Raw genomic sequence first — 14150 nt, forward strand, 5'->3', positions numbered from 1 at the left:
CCTCACCCCTCATGTGGGATGACTGAAGGTGTATCTTCCACATCGACCCCCCCAGATCCCCATGGGACCAAGCTCCAGCTGCCACTGGAAACTTGATTATCAGTACACTCTTTACTGACTTCCTTCCCTTCTCTTTCTCATTTCTCCACCCCCTTCCAGCATTTCCTGGATCACTTCCCAAACAAACTCCCTGCACTTGAATCCTTATCTCAGGGTCAGCTCCTAGAGGACCCCAAATGCAGACATTCTTTCTAGGCCTCAGTTTCTTTGTCCATCCAGAAGGAAGGATAACTCCCCCTGTTACCAAGGTGTAGGGGTGGGGATAATGGAAGCGGGGCATGTGTCTGTGGGCTGAGCCTCCTGTCTGCCATCTCCCTGGGATCCTTAGTTCCTGGGAATGGAAGTTGGAGAAGATCATGGGGAGCAGGCTCCCAGCTCTCCCTACCCACTTTTGTCATTCCCAGTTGTCCCTGTGCCTGTGTCAGTCACCTTCCAGGGTGAAGAGGCCCTTGCCTGACTGAGAGTCCATCCTTACAGGAGCCAAGGAAGAGGTGGTCGCCCAGAGATGTCCACCAGGGCAACATCAAGCAGCTAGAGGGAGAGAGGGTGGCCAGTCACCACATCACCAGGAGGCAGCTTCCTGAGGTGGGATATGGCGTCACCTGGCAGGCAGTTAGTGGGGCAGGATATCTTGGCCAGGGCTTCCCAGTGGCCCTTGGCGAAGCCCAGCAGGCCAGCTGTGGAGCTGAAGCTGAGGTACAACAGAGCCTCCAGCCCCCCTTGCAGTGCCCTCCTTCCATCAGCTGCAGGTCTGCTGGGCTCTCCTGCTGGACAGGCCCCTGTACACACCCCAGGACTTCAGCAACTGGCCACCAGCAGCCATGCCAAGAGCTGTCGTCGTGTCCAGATTGCAGGACCTCTGGTTGTCCCAGAGAAAGGGGAGGCAGCCTGGAGAGGGGTGACCAACTCGTCAGCTGGGGCAAGTGGCCAGGGGTGGGAAGGGCCAGGCGGAGACCCCATGTCATTCCTTAGCTCCTCCCTCCTCTCTCCCAGGTCTCTGGGCTCAACTGCACTTCCACAAAAACATCTGGCCCTTGACTGGCTCCTGGGAGGTAGCCCCTAAGCCCTAGGACTATCCTACTTGATAAGAATCTCTTTGTATATCTGGAAGCCATGCTAACAATGTGATTTATAGTGGGGGCCTTGGGCCACACTGTGTCAGTTTAACCTGGAGGGGCCAGAGACTGAGAAACCAAGGTCAGCCACATGGGCGATCAGCCATGTCTCTGTGGCTGTTATGGGCTGAATTGTGTCTATACCAAATTGATATGTTGAAGCCCCCATCCTCCCCAGTTCCTCAGGATGTGACTGTATTTGGAGATAGGGACTTTAAACTGTGATTAAATCAAGTGAAGTCTTTAGAGTGGGCCCTAATCCAATATGACTATCCTCATGAGAAGAGGACATTTGGACACAGGATGTGTGCACAGAGGGAAGATCATATGAGGGCACAGGAGATCATATGAAGGCACAGAAGATGGCCATCTACCAGCCACGGAGAGTCAGGCCCCAGAAAGAATCAAGTCTGCCGATGCTTTGATCTCGGACTTGTGGCCTCCAGAACTGAGAAAATAAATTTCTCTTGTTTAAGCCACCGCATCTGTGGTGTTTTATTATGGCAGAAATAGGAAACTAGTACTGATGAACTCTCGGGACAAGAAGACTCAGGAGCTTCCCTGGTTGGCAGTATACAATGTGTGTGGTCGAACATCATCGCTGGGAGAATTAAGTGCTGTCCACATGAATCCACAGGGAGGTGACACCTGGTCCCCTGGTGGCTGGTCCCTTCTGGACCCTGCCCCATGTGCCTTTTACCTTTGCTGATTTTAATCTCTATCCTTTCCCTGTAATAAACTGTATATAACAATTTTGCTGAGTTCTGTTGATGCCTTCTAGTGAATCATTGAACCTGAGGGTGGTCTTGGGGACTTCCCACTACACAGGTTCACAGAGATAGGAGTGACTCCCCAAATCCCTAGCAAATGTACTTTTGGGAGTAGGAGCTTCTCCTCCAGGACCTCAGGCTGAAGCCTTGCTGCACCCTTTCTCATCCCTTGCTGAAAGTGGCTTTCTTTTCCACCAGCTGATCCACCTATTGCCATCCAGAGCCCCACATGGGGCTGTAAGTCACTCACCTGGGAGGCCATCCAGCATGGTGGAGGGAGGGGGCAGGTTTTCAGGTCACACTACACTGGATTGGACTACTCCCTCGGCCCTGATCTAGCATATGGCCTTGGAACAGTCACTTTCCTTCTCTGAGTCTCAGTGTTTGAGTCTCCCAAATTGCTTTGAATCACCCAACAAAATCCCATGTATAGAGAAAGAAGTGTTATTGTGCTCTAATACTGGCCAGGGTCACTCTGTTCCTTCAGACCCCAATAAATGGGCTCAAGCCCCTTCTGACACCCTTGCTGAAATTTTGGAGAATTACCAGATGATTATTTTCTCATGGTCTCCTGTTACTGCTGAATTAAATAGCTTCACGGTGAGCTCGCTCTTCCTGGTTTCCAGGATGAGGTGCACTGGCCTCTCTCCTTGGTTTCACCAAGGTTCCTGGGTGTGTGACAGGTTTTACTGAGGCTGGGGGAGTGGAAGGAGAGTTTACATTGCATATCACAGCAACTTAATCTTGACTGTTAGATGTCTCTGTTCCAACCCAGCCTACCTCCTAGAGTCTTGCCATTGTACTGCCTTCCCATTTGTTCATTTGTTCATCCATTCATTTGTTCACTCATTCATCCACTCAGTCAACAAATATATTTTCAGTGGCTGCTGTATGGATTTGGGCAAGATAAGCAAGAAAACACGGTCTCTCAGCTCTCAGCTCACAGTTAAGTGGGTGAAATAGACATTCATCAGAGAATCATACAAATGAATATAAAGTCACTAATGTGATGAGGAGAATGAGGACTAGTGAATGTCTTTGGGCAACTGATATAGCTGGGATAGGGAGGGGGTGAGAGGCTTCTCTGAGGAAGTGGGGTTTGCCTTGAAATCTCAAAGCTGAGGAGGCATTAGCTATGCAAAGTTCCTGTGGCACCATCTAACCCTTCATTTTCTGGTCCTGGGATTCAGCCTATTTCACCTCTCACTCTTTGGTCCCTGTTGGTCTCTCTGCTTCTTGTCACTCCCATCCATGTGTACCAGGATTTGCAAACTAGAGCCTGTGGGCCAAATCTGGCTCTTGAACTATGAACTATTTTTAAAAATTTAAAATGGTTGGAAACAAATCAAAAGAAAACATTTCATGAGCTACTTTTGATAATTTTGTTTGATAATTAAAACTTTAAACCTAGTGTCTATGAAGGGAGCCTTAGTGGTAACCGTAGGATTAATGTGCCCAGTTATATGTAATGTTAGAAAGCTCACACTGGATGGCAGATTTGAGACAGGATTTTCTGCCTGGGTGGCTCAGTTGGTTAAGCGACTGCCTTCGGCTCAGGTCATGATCCTGGAGTCCCAGGATCGAGTCCCGCATCGGGCTCCCTGTTGTCAGCAGGGAGTCTGCTTCTCCCTCTGACCCTCCCCCCTCATGCTCTCTCTATCTCATTCTCTCGCTCAAATAAATAAATAAAATCTTTAAAAAAAAAAAAAAAAAAAAAAAACTTTAAACCTAGTGTCTATGAAGGGAGCCTTAGTGGTAACCGTAGGATTAATGTGCCCAGTTATATGTAATGTTAGAAAGCTCACACTGGATGGCAGATTTGAGACAGGATTTTCTGTCTTGCAAATTAATTAGGTTTTTTTCCTGAGATCCCGGAGCCCAGCCAGTTGATACAGAAGGTGAAAACTTCCTCCTGATTTCCTTTTTATGGGTGACAATTGAAATATTTTGGTAGTTGAGTTATTTGGGAACCCATGTTGCCAGGTAGTCAAATTAGAACCTAAGGCAAGTATGTGGGAGGGTTTCTGGGGTGAGGGGAGAAAAGGAGTGAACATACGCCAGTCACTAAAACCCAAATAGTCAGATCCACTTCTACAATATATTTTATACATACTCTATTTTACCACTACAATCTGGCGTGAGAGAAGCACACGGAAGGTAGATATACGTTGAGAATCTTTCTGAATCATTTTGATGATGTCAACACAATTTTTTTTTTTGCAAGAGTGAAAAAAAACTATATTTCATGACATGTAAAATGATATGAAATTCAAGTTTCAATTTCTACTCTTTGATGTATTGTTTATGGTGGCTTTCATGCTGGAACAACAGAGATGAGTCATTATGACAGGCTATATGATCTGTAAAGCTGATAATTACTATCTGGCCATTTATAGAAGGTTTTCTGACCCCCAATCCATGGGATGACTCATGGGTGGATTAATTCTGGGCCCCGCCCTACATCCCTGCTTCATGTCATGGTCCCCTCTGCCCTGTGGACCAATCCCTGTGGTGACCCCTGCTGTCCCCCATAACCTCCCACACACCCCACTCCCCTTGCTGTAGGCTGGGGACACACCTCCCCGTGATTTCTCTGTACAACCCAGGCTCCGTCCCACCACGGGAACTTTGCATATGCTTTCCCTCCCCGGGGACGATTACACCTGAGGTAGGGGAACTGGGCCAGTTTACAGCCGGCATAAATGTTTCTGAAATAGAGAAGCTTTAAATCCATTTTGTGAAACAACACTATCGCCACCTGGTGGCCATGTCCTCAAGCTGTAGCTGTAATTCTTTCAAAGCTTTTGGGGTGGTTTTGGGACCTTCCTCTCCAGGACCATGTCTATGGTAGGGAAAAACGGAAAATGTCTATGGAAAAATGCCCCAGGTCCGGCTATCTCTGAACTGAAGGCCTATTTGGGTCCCACATCTCTACAGCCCTCCTTTCCATCCCCCACTTATCCCTGTGATCCCCAAACTTTAAGGCTCATATAAGCCCTGTGGGTTGCTGTTAAAGTTATGATTCAGTGGTTTGGGATGGTGTCTGAGTCTTCATTTCTAGCAAAATCCCCATGATGCCTATGTTCTGGTTCACAGATCTACTTGAGTATCAGTTGCTTCTTCTTCTATAGAAAAGGGGTCAGCAAACTCCTTCTGTGGCTGGCCAGACAGTAAATATTTTAGGCTTTGTGCACCATAGAGTCTCTGTCAAGATTATTCAACTCTGCTCTGTAATTTGAAAGCAGTCGTAGATGATACATAAATTAATGGGTGTGTTCCCATAAAACTTTGTGAGCACTAAAATTAGAATTTTATATAATTTTAATCTGTCATAGAATAGTCTTCTTTCATTTTTCCCCCAACTATTTAAAAATATAAAACCCATTCTTAGCTTGCAGGCCATACAAAAACAGGCTGTGGGTTGGGATAATTTGCATATCCTTGCTCTAGGCTCCAACTTCCAGACAATATCATGTGATGTTAAGATCTGGGACTTTGGGATGGGTCCTCTGTTTGAACTTTGGCAGCTTCATTTTGCAAGCCTCAGCTTCCTTATCTGTAAAATAGGAACTTATATCACCTACCTTTTAGGGTTGTTGTTTAAAATATAATGAGATAATGCATACAAAGGGCTTAGCACGTGCCCAGCATGCAATAAAGGCCATTATTGTCAACACACTGAGACCCAGAAAATGAATCCATACAACTTAAATCCTTCATCTTTTCCTCCAGCTGTAACCCAGACTCTTAACCAGACATGTAATGAGTCATGGACTTGAGGAGATGTGGTCTTTGCATGATGCCAGCCCTTCCTAAACTCACCGTACTCATTTGCTAGGACTGCCATAACAAAGCACCACAAACCAGAGGAGAAACTTATTGTCTCACTGTTCTGGGGGCCAGAAGTCTGAGATCAGGTATCATCTGGGTTGGTTCCTTCTGGGGACTGTGAGGGAGGATCTGTTCCACGCTTCCGTCCTGGCTTCTGGTGGTTTGCTGGCAATCTCTGGCGCTCCTTGGCTTGTAGAACCATCACCTTCATCTCTCCACATGACCTTCTCCCTGTGTCTGTGTCTGTGTCCAAATTCTCCCTTTAGGTAAGATTGGCAGTCATACTGGATCAGGACACATCCTAATGACCTCATTTTAACTTGATTATCTCTGTAAAGACCCTATTTTCAGGTAAGATCACATTCTGAGGTCCTAGGGGGTTAGACTTTGACACATCTTCTTTGGAGACACAATTCACCTCCCAACACTAACTTTCCATGCATTCCAGTCCATCCTATCTGCTTGTTTCCGATCGTGCCTGTAGAATCAGATTGGGTTTGAAGTCAGGTGATGGACATCACAAGAAACACATGGACTCTGCAGCTAGTCCAAGGGCCTGTGTCCTCAGACAGAGGTCTGCGTACTCCCTGATTCAGGGCCACCTGGAGAGCTTATTAAAAAGGCAGATTCCAGGGTTCACTGCCAACCTGTTGAATCACAATACCTGGGAGCCAAATGTCATTGTCTCTTATGATCCAATACATGGGGGGTGGGGTGGGGGAGGTGCACACGGGAGGCCTGATGATGACAAAGATCCCCAAAGTCATGGGCACAAGAGGTGGTCACAAGGTCCCTGTGAAACCAAAGCTGGTGGCTGCTGAAGCGAATAATAACTGAGCTAATCTCAACAGATGCTTTCATTGTCCTTCTTCAGGTCACTTAGGAAGCATAGTGTTGTAACTGGCTACTATGTGTTGTCTTTATCAATATTAAAATGGTGTAGCAAAAAAAAATGGTGTAGCCAATCTTTTGTTCAACTATATTACCCACGTAGCGATCCCATAAGCCCAATACCCCAGAGAGGACCAATTTAAGACTTCTTTGAAGCCTTCTGATCTTCATGGGGAAGAGAAATCATGGGGAAAATGCACACGTCTCCCTTTGGTTTCCCACAGTTTTTCATTCATCTTTATGACTCACTTACCATGGTGTGCCATAATGATTTATTTACATATCTCTATCCCCCACTCAATTCTGAACGCCTTGAGGGCAGGGATGGGACATATCTCTGTGTTCCCACCACCCAGCAGTGGTTCTGGAACATGCTAAGTACCCAACAACTGTTCTATTCTAGGACTGAGAGGAGACTGCTTTGCTGATGAGCTTCTTCAGGGCTGCCTTCATGTCCTTGTTCCTTAGGCTGTATATAAAGGGGTTCAGCATGGGGATGACCACCCCACACATCAGGGCAGCTGTCTTGTCCTTCTGGGAGGAGGCAGGAGATGTGGGCTGCAAGTACACAGCAAAGATGGTGCCATAGAACAGTGATACCACAGTGAGGTGTGAGCCACAAGTGGAGAAGGTTTTCCATTTGCCCTGAGCAGAAGGGATCTTGAAGACTGCCCAGAAAATGCAAGTGTAAGAGAGGAGGATGCACAAGAGGGAGCTGATGCCCATGATGATGCCAAAAGCAAAAATCACCAGTTCGCTGGGGTGCATGTCAGAGCAGGAGAGTTTCAACAGGGGCGTGAGATCACAGAAGAAGTGGGGGATTTCGGAGCCAGCACAGAAGGTCAGTTAAGCCATGAGGCAGGTGTGCACGAGTGACCAGAGATTGGTGATCAGCCATGCCCACCCCCCCCAGCAACCCACAGACACAAGGGCTTATGATGACTGAGTAGCATAGAGGGTAAACAATGGCCACAAACCGATCAATGGCCATCACAGCCAGGAGGGAGCTGTCCATGGTTCCTAACAGGTGGAAGGTGTATATCTGAGCAAGGCAGCCCACAAAGGAGATGACCTGGTTCTGGGTCCAAAGGTTCACCAACATCTTGGGGACGGTGGTGGAAGAGAAGAAGGTATCAACGAGGGACAGTTTGGAGAGGAAGAAGTTCATGGGTGTGTGGAGGCGGGAGTCTGTGATGATGGCCAGGACGATGAGCAGGTTCCCAAAGATGGTGACCAGGTACACAGAGAGGAACAGCCCAAAGAGGAGAGTATGAAGCTCTGGCTTTTCTGTGAGTCCCAGAAGGAGGAATTCTGAGACTCTGTTTTTTTTGGTTCCATGGACAGCCTGTGTCTACTGCAAAGGAAAAAAGGGGAGAGGAAAGCAACACAAAGCTGGGAGTCAGAGATGGAGTTCCAGTCCTGCCCCCCCCACCCCGCTAAGATTGCAGAGTTCTGTGAAAATCTGTGGGTTTCTGTTTCTCCCCAACAAACCCATCCGTGCCAGAGATAGTTTGCATCTCAAAAACCTAACTTAGTTGTTTAGAGACAACTTAGACATTGCCCATAAACACCTTTGTGTTTTCAGTGGAGCAACGCTTCGCAGAAAACAAAATTAAGCTGAATCAAGCCTAAACTGAAACCCAGCACAGGGAAAGGGAATCTGATCAGCCTCTTTTCTTCCTTGTCTTCCTTTCCCTTCATCTTTCTCTCTTTTCTCCCCTCCCTCCGTTTCATCCTTCCTTCACATGAAACAATTTTCGCATCCATTTCAGGTTAATGACCAAGGATACAAAGACAGTTCACACTTTTCCTCTGCTTCCAATGACGGCCAAATTTATTTGGGGCACTTTATGATCTTCTACCATGTCATCACTACACTAGACCCTCTCTCATCCTTTGTGAGACGCACCCAATACATGCTCAGGAGGACGTAGAGACCGTGGATGAACCCAGAAAGCTGGTTAAATGGAGATTTTAAAGAAAACTTTCATGGTAAAAAAAGAGTATCTGGAGATTTAAAGCTAATGGTATTTTGGAAGTATATTTTGCCATTAGTAGTAGGTTTGCAGGACAAAATTTTTTATATTCTCTTATGTTCTAGAGAGGCTGTCACTAGAAATTGAAAGAGTTTTTTACCCTCAGGAAAATATACATTGTTATAGTATGTCAAACAGCTGTTTAAGAAGTTTATTCAAAATAAAACTCCCAGACACAGCCTGGATGGTTCAAAGGTAAGCTGGTTTCATAAAAATGACAAAAATGTGCCCAAATGCCTGTTTGATGGAAAGCAAACTGTGCCATGTGCTTATTCCTGTAAGAAATATGATGACAAAAAAAGTGAGTTTATAAAAGAACACTCTGCTATGAATGGATATGAAAATAGTGACCAATATGAGACCAACATTTAAAGAAATGCCCACATGTAGGCATGTTGTGATAATATTCTCGTTCACCCATTTAACACTGCTAATGGGGATGACCCTGGTTTTACTTCCCCATGTACTTAGAAGGGAATTGGGAGTTCATCCTTGGCCATTTTAATCCGCAGAGTCAGAGGTAACTTTTGAACTCCTCTCTGCTTTGGCTTCAGCAATTTGGGACTTAGGAACAGCTTCATGTCAAAAGCCCAAAGAAAGCATATGTTTATCCCATCCACACGAGACTGCCAAAGCCTGGTTGCATTTGCCTTTCCAGGTCTCCATCCCCTGGTGTGCACAGTGATTCTTCCTTTCACTCGTGATCATTTATAGAGAGTGTGTTAGGTGCCACATATTTCTCTTACAATACATGGATGATACAGAAAAAGCCCAGCATGGCATGACTCACCACGTTTTTGTAAAACCTCAATATTGACTCTTTTCAGCAAAGAGAGGATCTTCTTTAACTCATTGCTTACCTGGTTAGGTCCCCATGTCTTAAAGGCAATTGAGGACAAGAACACAACAGAGGCGTTTAGTGACCATATCTGTAGTGTTGAGCCTTCTTTTTCTTCTTCTTCTTCTTTTTTTTTTTTTTTTAAGATTTATTTATTTATTTCAGAGAGAGAGCGAGCTGGAGGGTGGAGCAGAGGGAGAGGGAGAGAGAAACTCAAGCAGATTCTGTGTTGAGCACAGAGCCTGACGTGGGTCTTGATCTCAAGACCCATGAGATCATGACCTAAGCCAAAACCAAGAGCCAGGCGCTTACCTGACTGCACCACCCAGGTACTCAGAGTGTTGAGCCATCTTAGGAGTCACAGGTTCTTTATGTGCAGGTCTCTCAACATCCAGGAGAGGGAGATGGTGTTGACCACACCTGACAATGAGGAGCCAGGCTGAGAGCGATGCTAGGGGGCCCTCAGCTTGCACCTGCACCATGTCCCATCTGGACAGATTTATTTTTACTCTCTCACATGCCATTGCTTCTCTGAGTGCACTTCATGAGAAGAGGCATTTCAAAGCTAAACTCTGCTGTCAATACTTGCTAGGAAAACCATTCAATCACAAGCATCTAAAATTATTATCACTCTGCCTTCCAAGGAACGCTGGTCTCCAGAAAGATTTAAGGTTAGCTGAAGGGGGATCAGGATGTATATGGGAGAACACAGTAGGTAGATAGGTGTGTATAGGAGAGGTCATATGTGACTCTGAGGTGTTGTGAGAACAAGGGGAGGGATGCAAATATCTGCCATGAGGAGCAGGACCCCTGGAGGTGGAAGAGGTGTTGAAAGGGGGCTTTCAGGAAGGGAAGCAGCATAATCTCCTCTTTGGTAACCTCAAGAGATCGCTAGCCAAATATTTTACTACTTATTGTGATTTTTCAGAGTTCTGTTTGAGGCTTTGAAGGTGATGCTTAGGTTCCTCTGGGCTGCATACATTATTGAGAGTCCCTTCTTGGCAACACATGTGCAGCTGTCCTTGGGTATTGATATGAAGTCCTTGGGTGCACTAGAGTAGTGGTTCTCAACCGTGAGCTGTATCAATGTCTCCCAGAGGGCTGGAGCCATGCCCTGGAGTGTCTGGGGTGGGCTTGAGAATCAGCACTTCTAGGAAGTTCCCAGGGATGCTGATGCTGCTAGTCAGGGGACCACATCTGGAGAACCACCACCCACAGTGGAGAGAACTGTTTATCAATCTCTCATTTGTGTGGGTGTCCCTCAACTGCAGACTCTAACTGTTCTTTCTTCTCATGACCTGCTACAGAGGGTGTGCCCTCTATGCCCTCTATCCACTCAGAGGGTGTAGAATTGGTCTCAGACACTTCTCTGTCTGGGTATCCAGAAACGGAAGGATTTCCTCTTTCCCAGTCCCGTCCAGCTCACTCTCCTTCCCCATCCCTCACTCACTTATGAGGATGGTATCACCAAGAGGATGGTCTTGGCAAACCTCCTTCTCCACTGACTTCCAGAAGGTCCTGAGGTCAGTGCTAAGCCCTCAGGAAGGGCAGAGGGAGACCACTCAAGTTGTGGTGGCTGGGACAAGTCTGATGTCTGGGTGGGGGCAATGATGTGTTGGCCCCGCCTGGGGCAGGTGAGCAGGGGGCCAGGGACGCAGTAGGATATTTACAGTTTGGGGGCTTTTGGGGACTCTATCCCCATGGCTCCTTGTTAAGAAAGAAAATGCTAATTGTTTTGTTTCTATTCTTGCCACATGTGGCTTATTCCCTGAGGTATGTGCACTCTCAGATGACGGAGGGGTGAGGAGATGGAAAAGTCACCAGGGATTCACTCTCACTGAACACTCCCCCCACCCCGCCCCCAGCCAAATCCTCTCCTAGCCCAGACTGAGCCTCATAGCAGTTCCTAGGCAGGGAGGTCTGGCGGTCCAAACCCTCCACAGGGCACTCAGATGCCTGAATCAATGTCATTTCATTCATTCTGTCATGATGGGAATTCAACAAGGAAGAGAATTTATGCAGTCTGGTTTGCCAAGGAAAGCTCCTAGAAAGTCAGAAAAGTCAATAAGGGCAAATGAATGAATTTATCAAACAATTCTTGTCACCTGCCATAGGTCAGATGCTGTGCTTGACTTCAAACCACATCCTTGTTAAAAATGCCCTCCTGGGGGAAGAATGAAGGGGGGGAATTCAGAGAGGGAGACGAACCATGAGAGACGATGGGCTCTGAAAAACAAACTGAGGGTTCTAGAGGGGAGGGGAGTGGGAGGATGGGTTAGCCTGGTGATGGGTATTAAAGAGGGCATGTTCTTCATGGAGCACTGGGTGTTATGCACAAACAATGAATCATGGAACACTACATCAAAAACTAATGATGTAATGTATGGTGATTAACATAACATAATAATAAAAAAAATGCCCTCCTGTCAGCCACATGAAGGGCTCAGTCTTCATTAACCCTACCAAGTGCACTTTGTGTGGGGATTAGGGAATCTCTGTTCTACTCTTGCCACCAACAATGTTGGTGAGCCTTTGTTGGGTTGCTCACATCATGACCCTAATTTCTGTTCCCTTATTTCCTGGAATCCTTTTCTTTTTACCTTCTCTTCCATTGGCTTTCTGTTGTCTTTAAAAAAATTTCTTTTAAAATGTGTACAGTCTAGGTCTCCATCCCTCCAGTTCTGAACAAGCCCCCTCAATGGATTGTCCCTATTAATGATTTTTTATATAACCTTCCAGAGTCTCTTTACACACACACACACACATTTTCCCCTCTTTTTGTACATAAAAGTAGCATACTATAATACTGTTCTACATCTTGCATTTCTTACTTACTTAATTTATTTTCTAGTGTTTTTTAAATTAATTTCAGAGGTAGAATTTAGTGATTCATCAGTGCATAGAACACCCAGTACTCATCTTATCTCCTGCCCTTTACTTTTTAAATTATTATTATGTTATGTTAATCACCATACATTACATTAGTTTTTGATGTAGTGTTCCATGATTCATTGTTTGCGTATAACACCCAGTGCTCCATGCAGAACGTGCCCTCTTTAATACCCATCACCAGGCTAACCCATCCTCCCACCCCTCTCCTCTCTAGAACCCTCAGTTTGTTTTTCAGAGTCCATCGTCTCTCATGGTTTGTCTCCCCCTTCGATTCCCCCCCTTCATTCTTTCCCTACTGCTATCTTCTTTTTTAACATATATTGTATTATTTGTTTCAGAGGTACAGATCTGTGATTCAACAGTCTTGCACAATTCACAGTGCACATACCCTCCCCAATGTCTATCACCCAGCCACCCCATCCCTCCCACCCCCCACCACTCCAGCAACCCTTGGTTTGTTTCCTGAGATTAAGAATTCCTCATATCAGTGAGGTCATATGATATATGTCTTTCTCTGATTGACTTATTTCACTCAGTATAACACCCTCCAGTTTCATCCACGTTGTTGCAAATGGCAAGATTTCATTCCTTTTGATGGCTGCATAATATTCCATTGTATATATATACCACATCTTCTTTATCCATTCATCTGTTGATGGACATCTTGGCTCTTTCCACAGTTTGGCTATTGTGGACATTGCTGCTATAAACATTGGGGTGCACGTACCCCTTTGGATCCCTACATTTGTATCTTTTGGGTAAATACCCAGTAGTGCAATTGCTGGATCATATGGTAGCTCTATTTTCAACTTTTTGAGGAACCTCCATACTGTTTTCCAGAGTCTGCCCTTTACTTAATTTATTTTGGTGGTATTTTCATAGCCTTAATTTTTTTTTACAGCTCTTTATTTCACATGAGTAGATGGTGCCACAATCTATATCAATTTTCTTTTTTTTTAAATTTTATTATGTTATGTTAGTCATCACACAATACATCATTAGTTTTTGATGTAGTGATTCACGATTCATTGTTTTCATATAACACCCAGTGCTCCACGCAATATGTGCCCTCCTTAATACCCATCACCGGGTTAACCCATCCCCCCACCCCCCTCCCCTCTAAAACCCTGTTTGTTTCTCAGAGTCCATAGTCTCTCATGGTTCGTCTCCCCCTCTGATTTCCCTCCCTTCATTTTTCCCTTCCTTCTCCTAATGTCCTCCATGCTATTCCTTATGTTCCACAAATAAGTGAAACCATATGATAATTGACTTTCTCTGCTTGACTTATTTCACTTAGCACAATCTCCTCCAGTCCCATCCATGTTGATGTAAAAGTTGGGTATTCATCCTTTCTGATGGCTGAGTAATATGCCATTGTATATATGGACCACATCTTCTTTATCCATTCATCTGTTGAAGGGCAGCTCGGCTCTTTCCACAGTTTGGCTATTGCAGACATTGCTGCTCTGAACATTGGGGTGCATATGGCCCTTCTTTTCACTACATCTGTGTCTTTGGGGTAAATACCCAGGGGTGCAATTTTCTTTTTTTTTCATCAATTTTCTTTTGATGAATGTTTCCAGTCTTTGCTAAAAAGAATACTTTGTACACATATTATTTCACACTTTGTCATGTCCAACAGGATATATTAATGGAATCACACAGTGTGTAGGCTTTTGATAGAGCTTGGCTTTTTACACTTAGCATAATATTCTTG

The 14150-nt window shown here is 45.4% G+C and overlaps 1 protein-coding gene across 1 annotated transcript; it reads right to left on the reverse strand.

Moving 5' to 3' along the window:
• Positions 1-6943: 6943 nt before the first annotated feature.
• On the reverse strand, positions 6944-12675 carry OR1I1 (olfactory receptor family 1 subfamily I member 1). Its single transcript, XM_036089151.2, is given in 5 exon segments — positions 6944-6987; positions 6990-7074; positions 7076-7567; positions 7569-7984; positions 12651-12675. Coding segments are annotated over 5 exon segments (1062 nt in total).
• Positions 12676-14150: the final 1475 nt, after the last annotated feature.

The sequence above is a fragment of the Halichoerus grypus genome, chromosome 1, assembly GCF_964656455.1.
Source record: "Halichoerus grypus chromosome 1, mHalGry1.hap1.1, whole genome shotgun sequence".
Classification (NCBI taxonomy): domain Eukaryota; kingdom Metazoa; phylum Chordata; class Mammalia; order Carnivora; family Phocidae; genus Halichoerus; species Halichoerus grypus.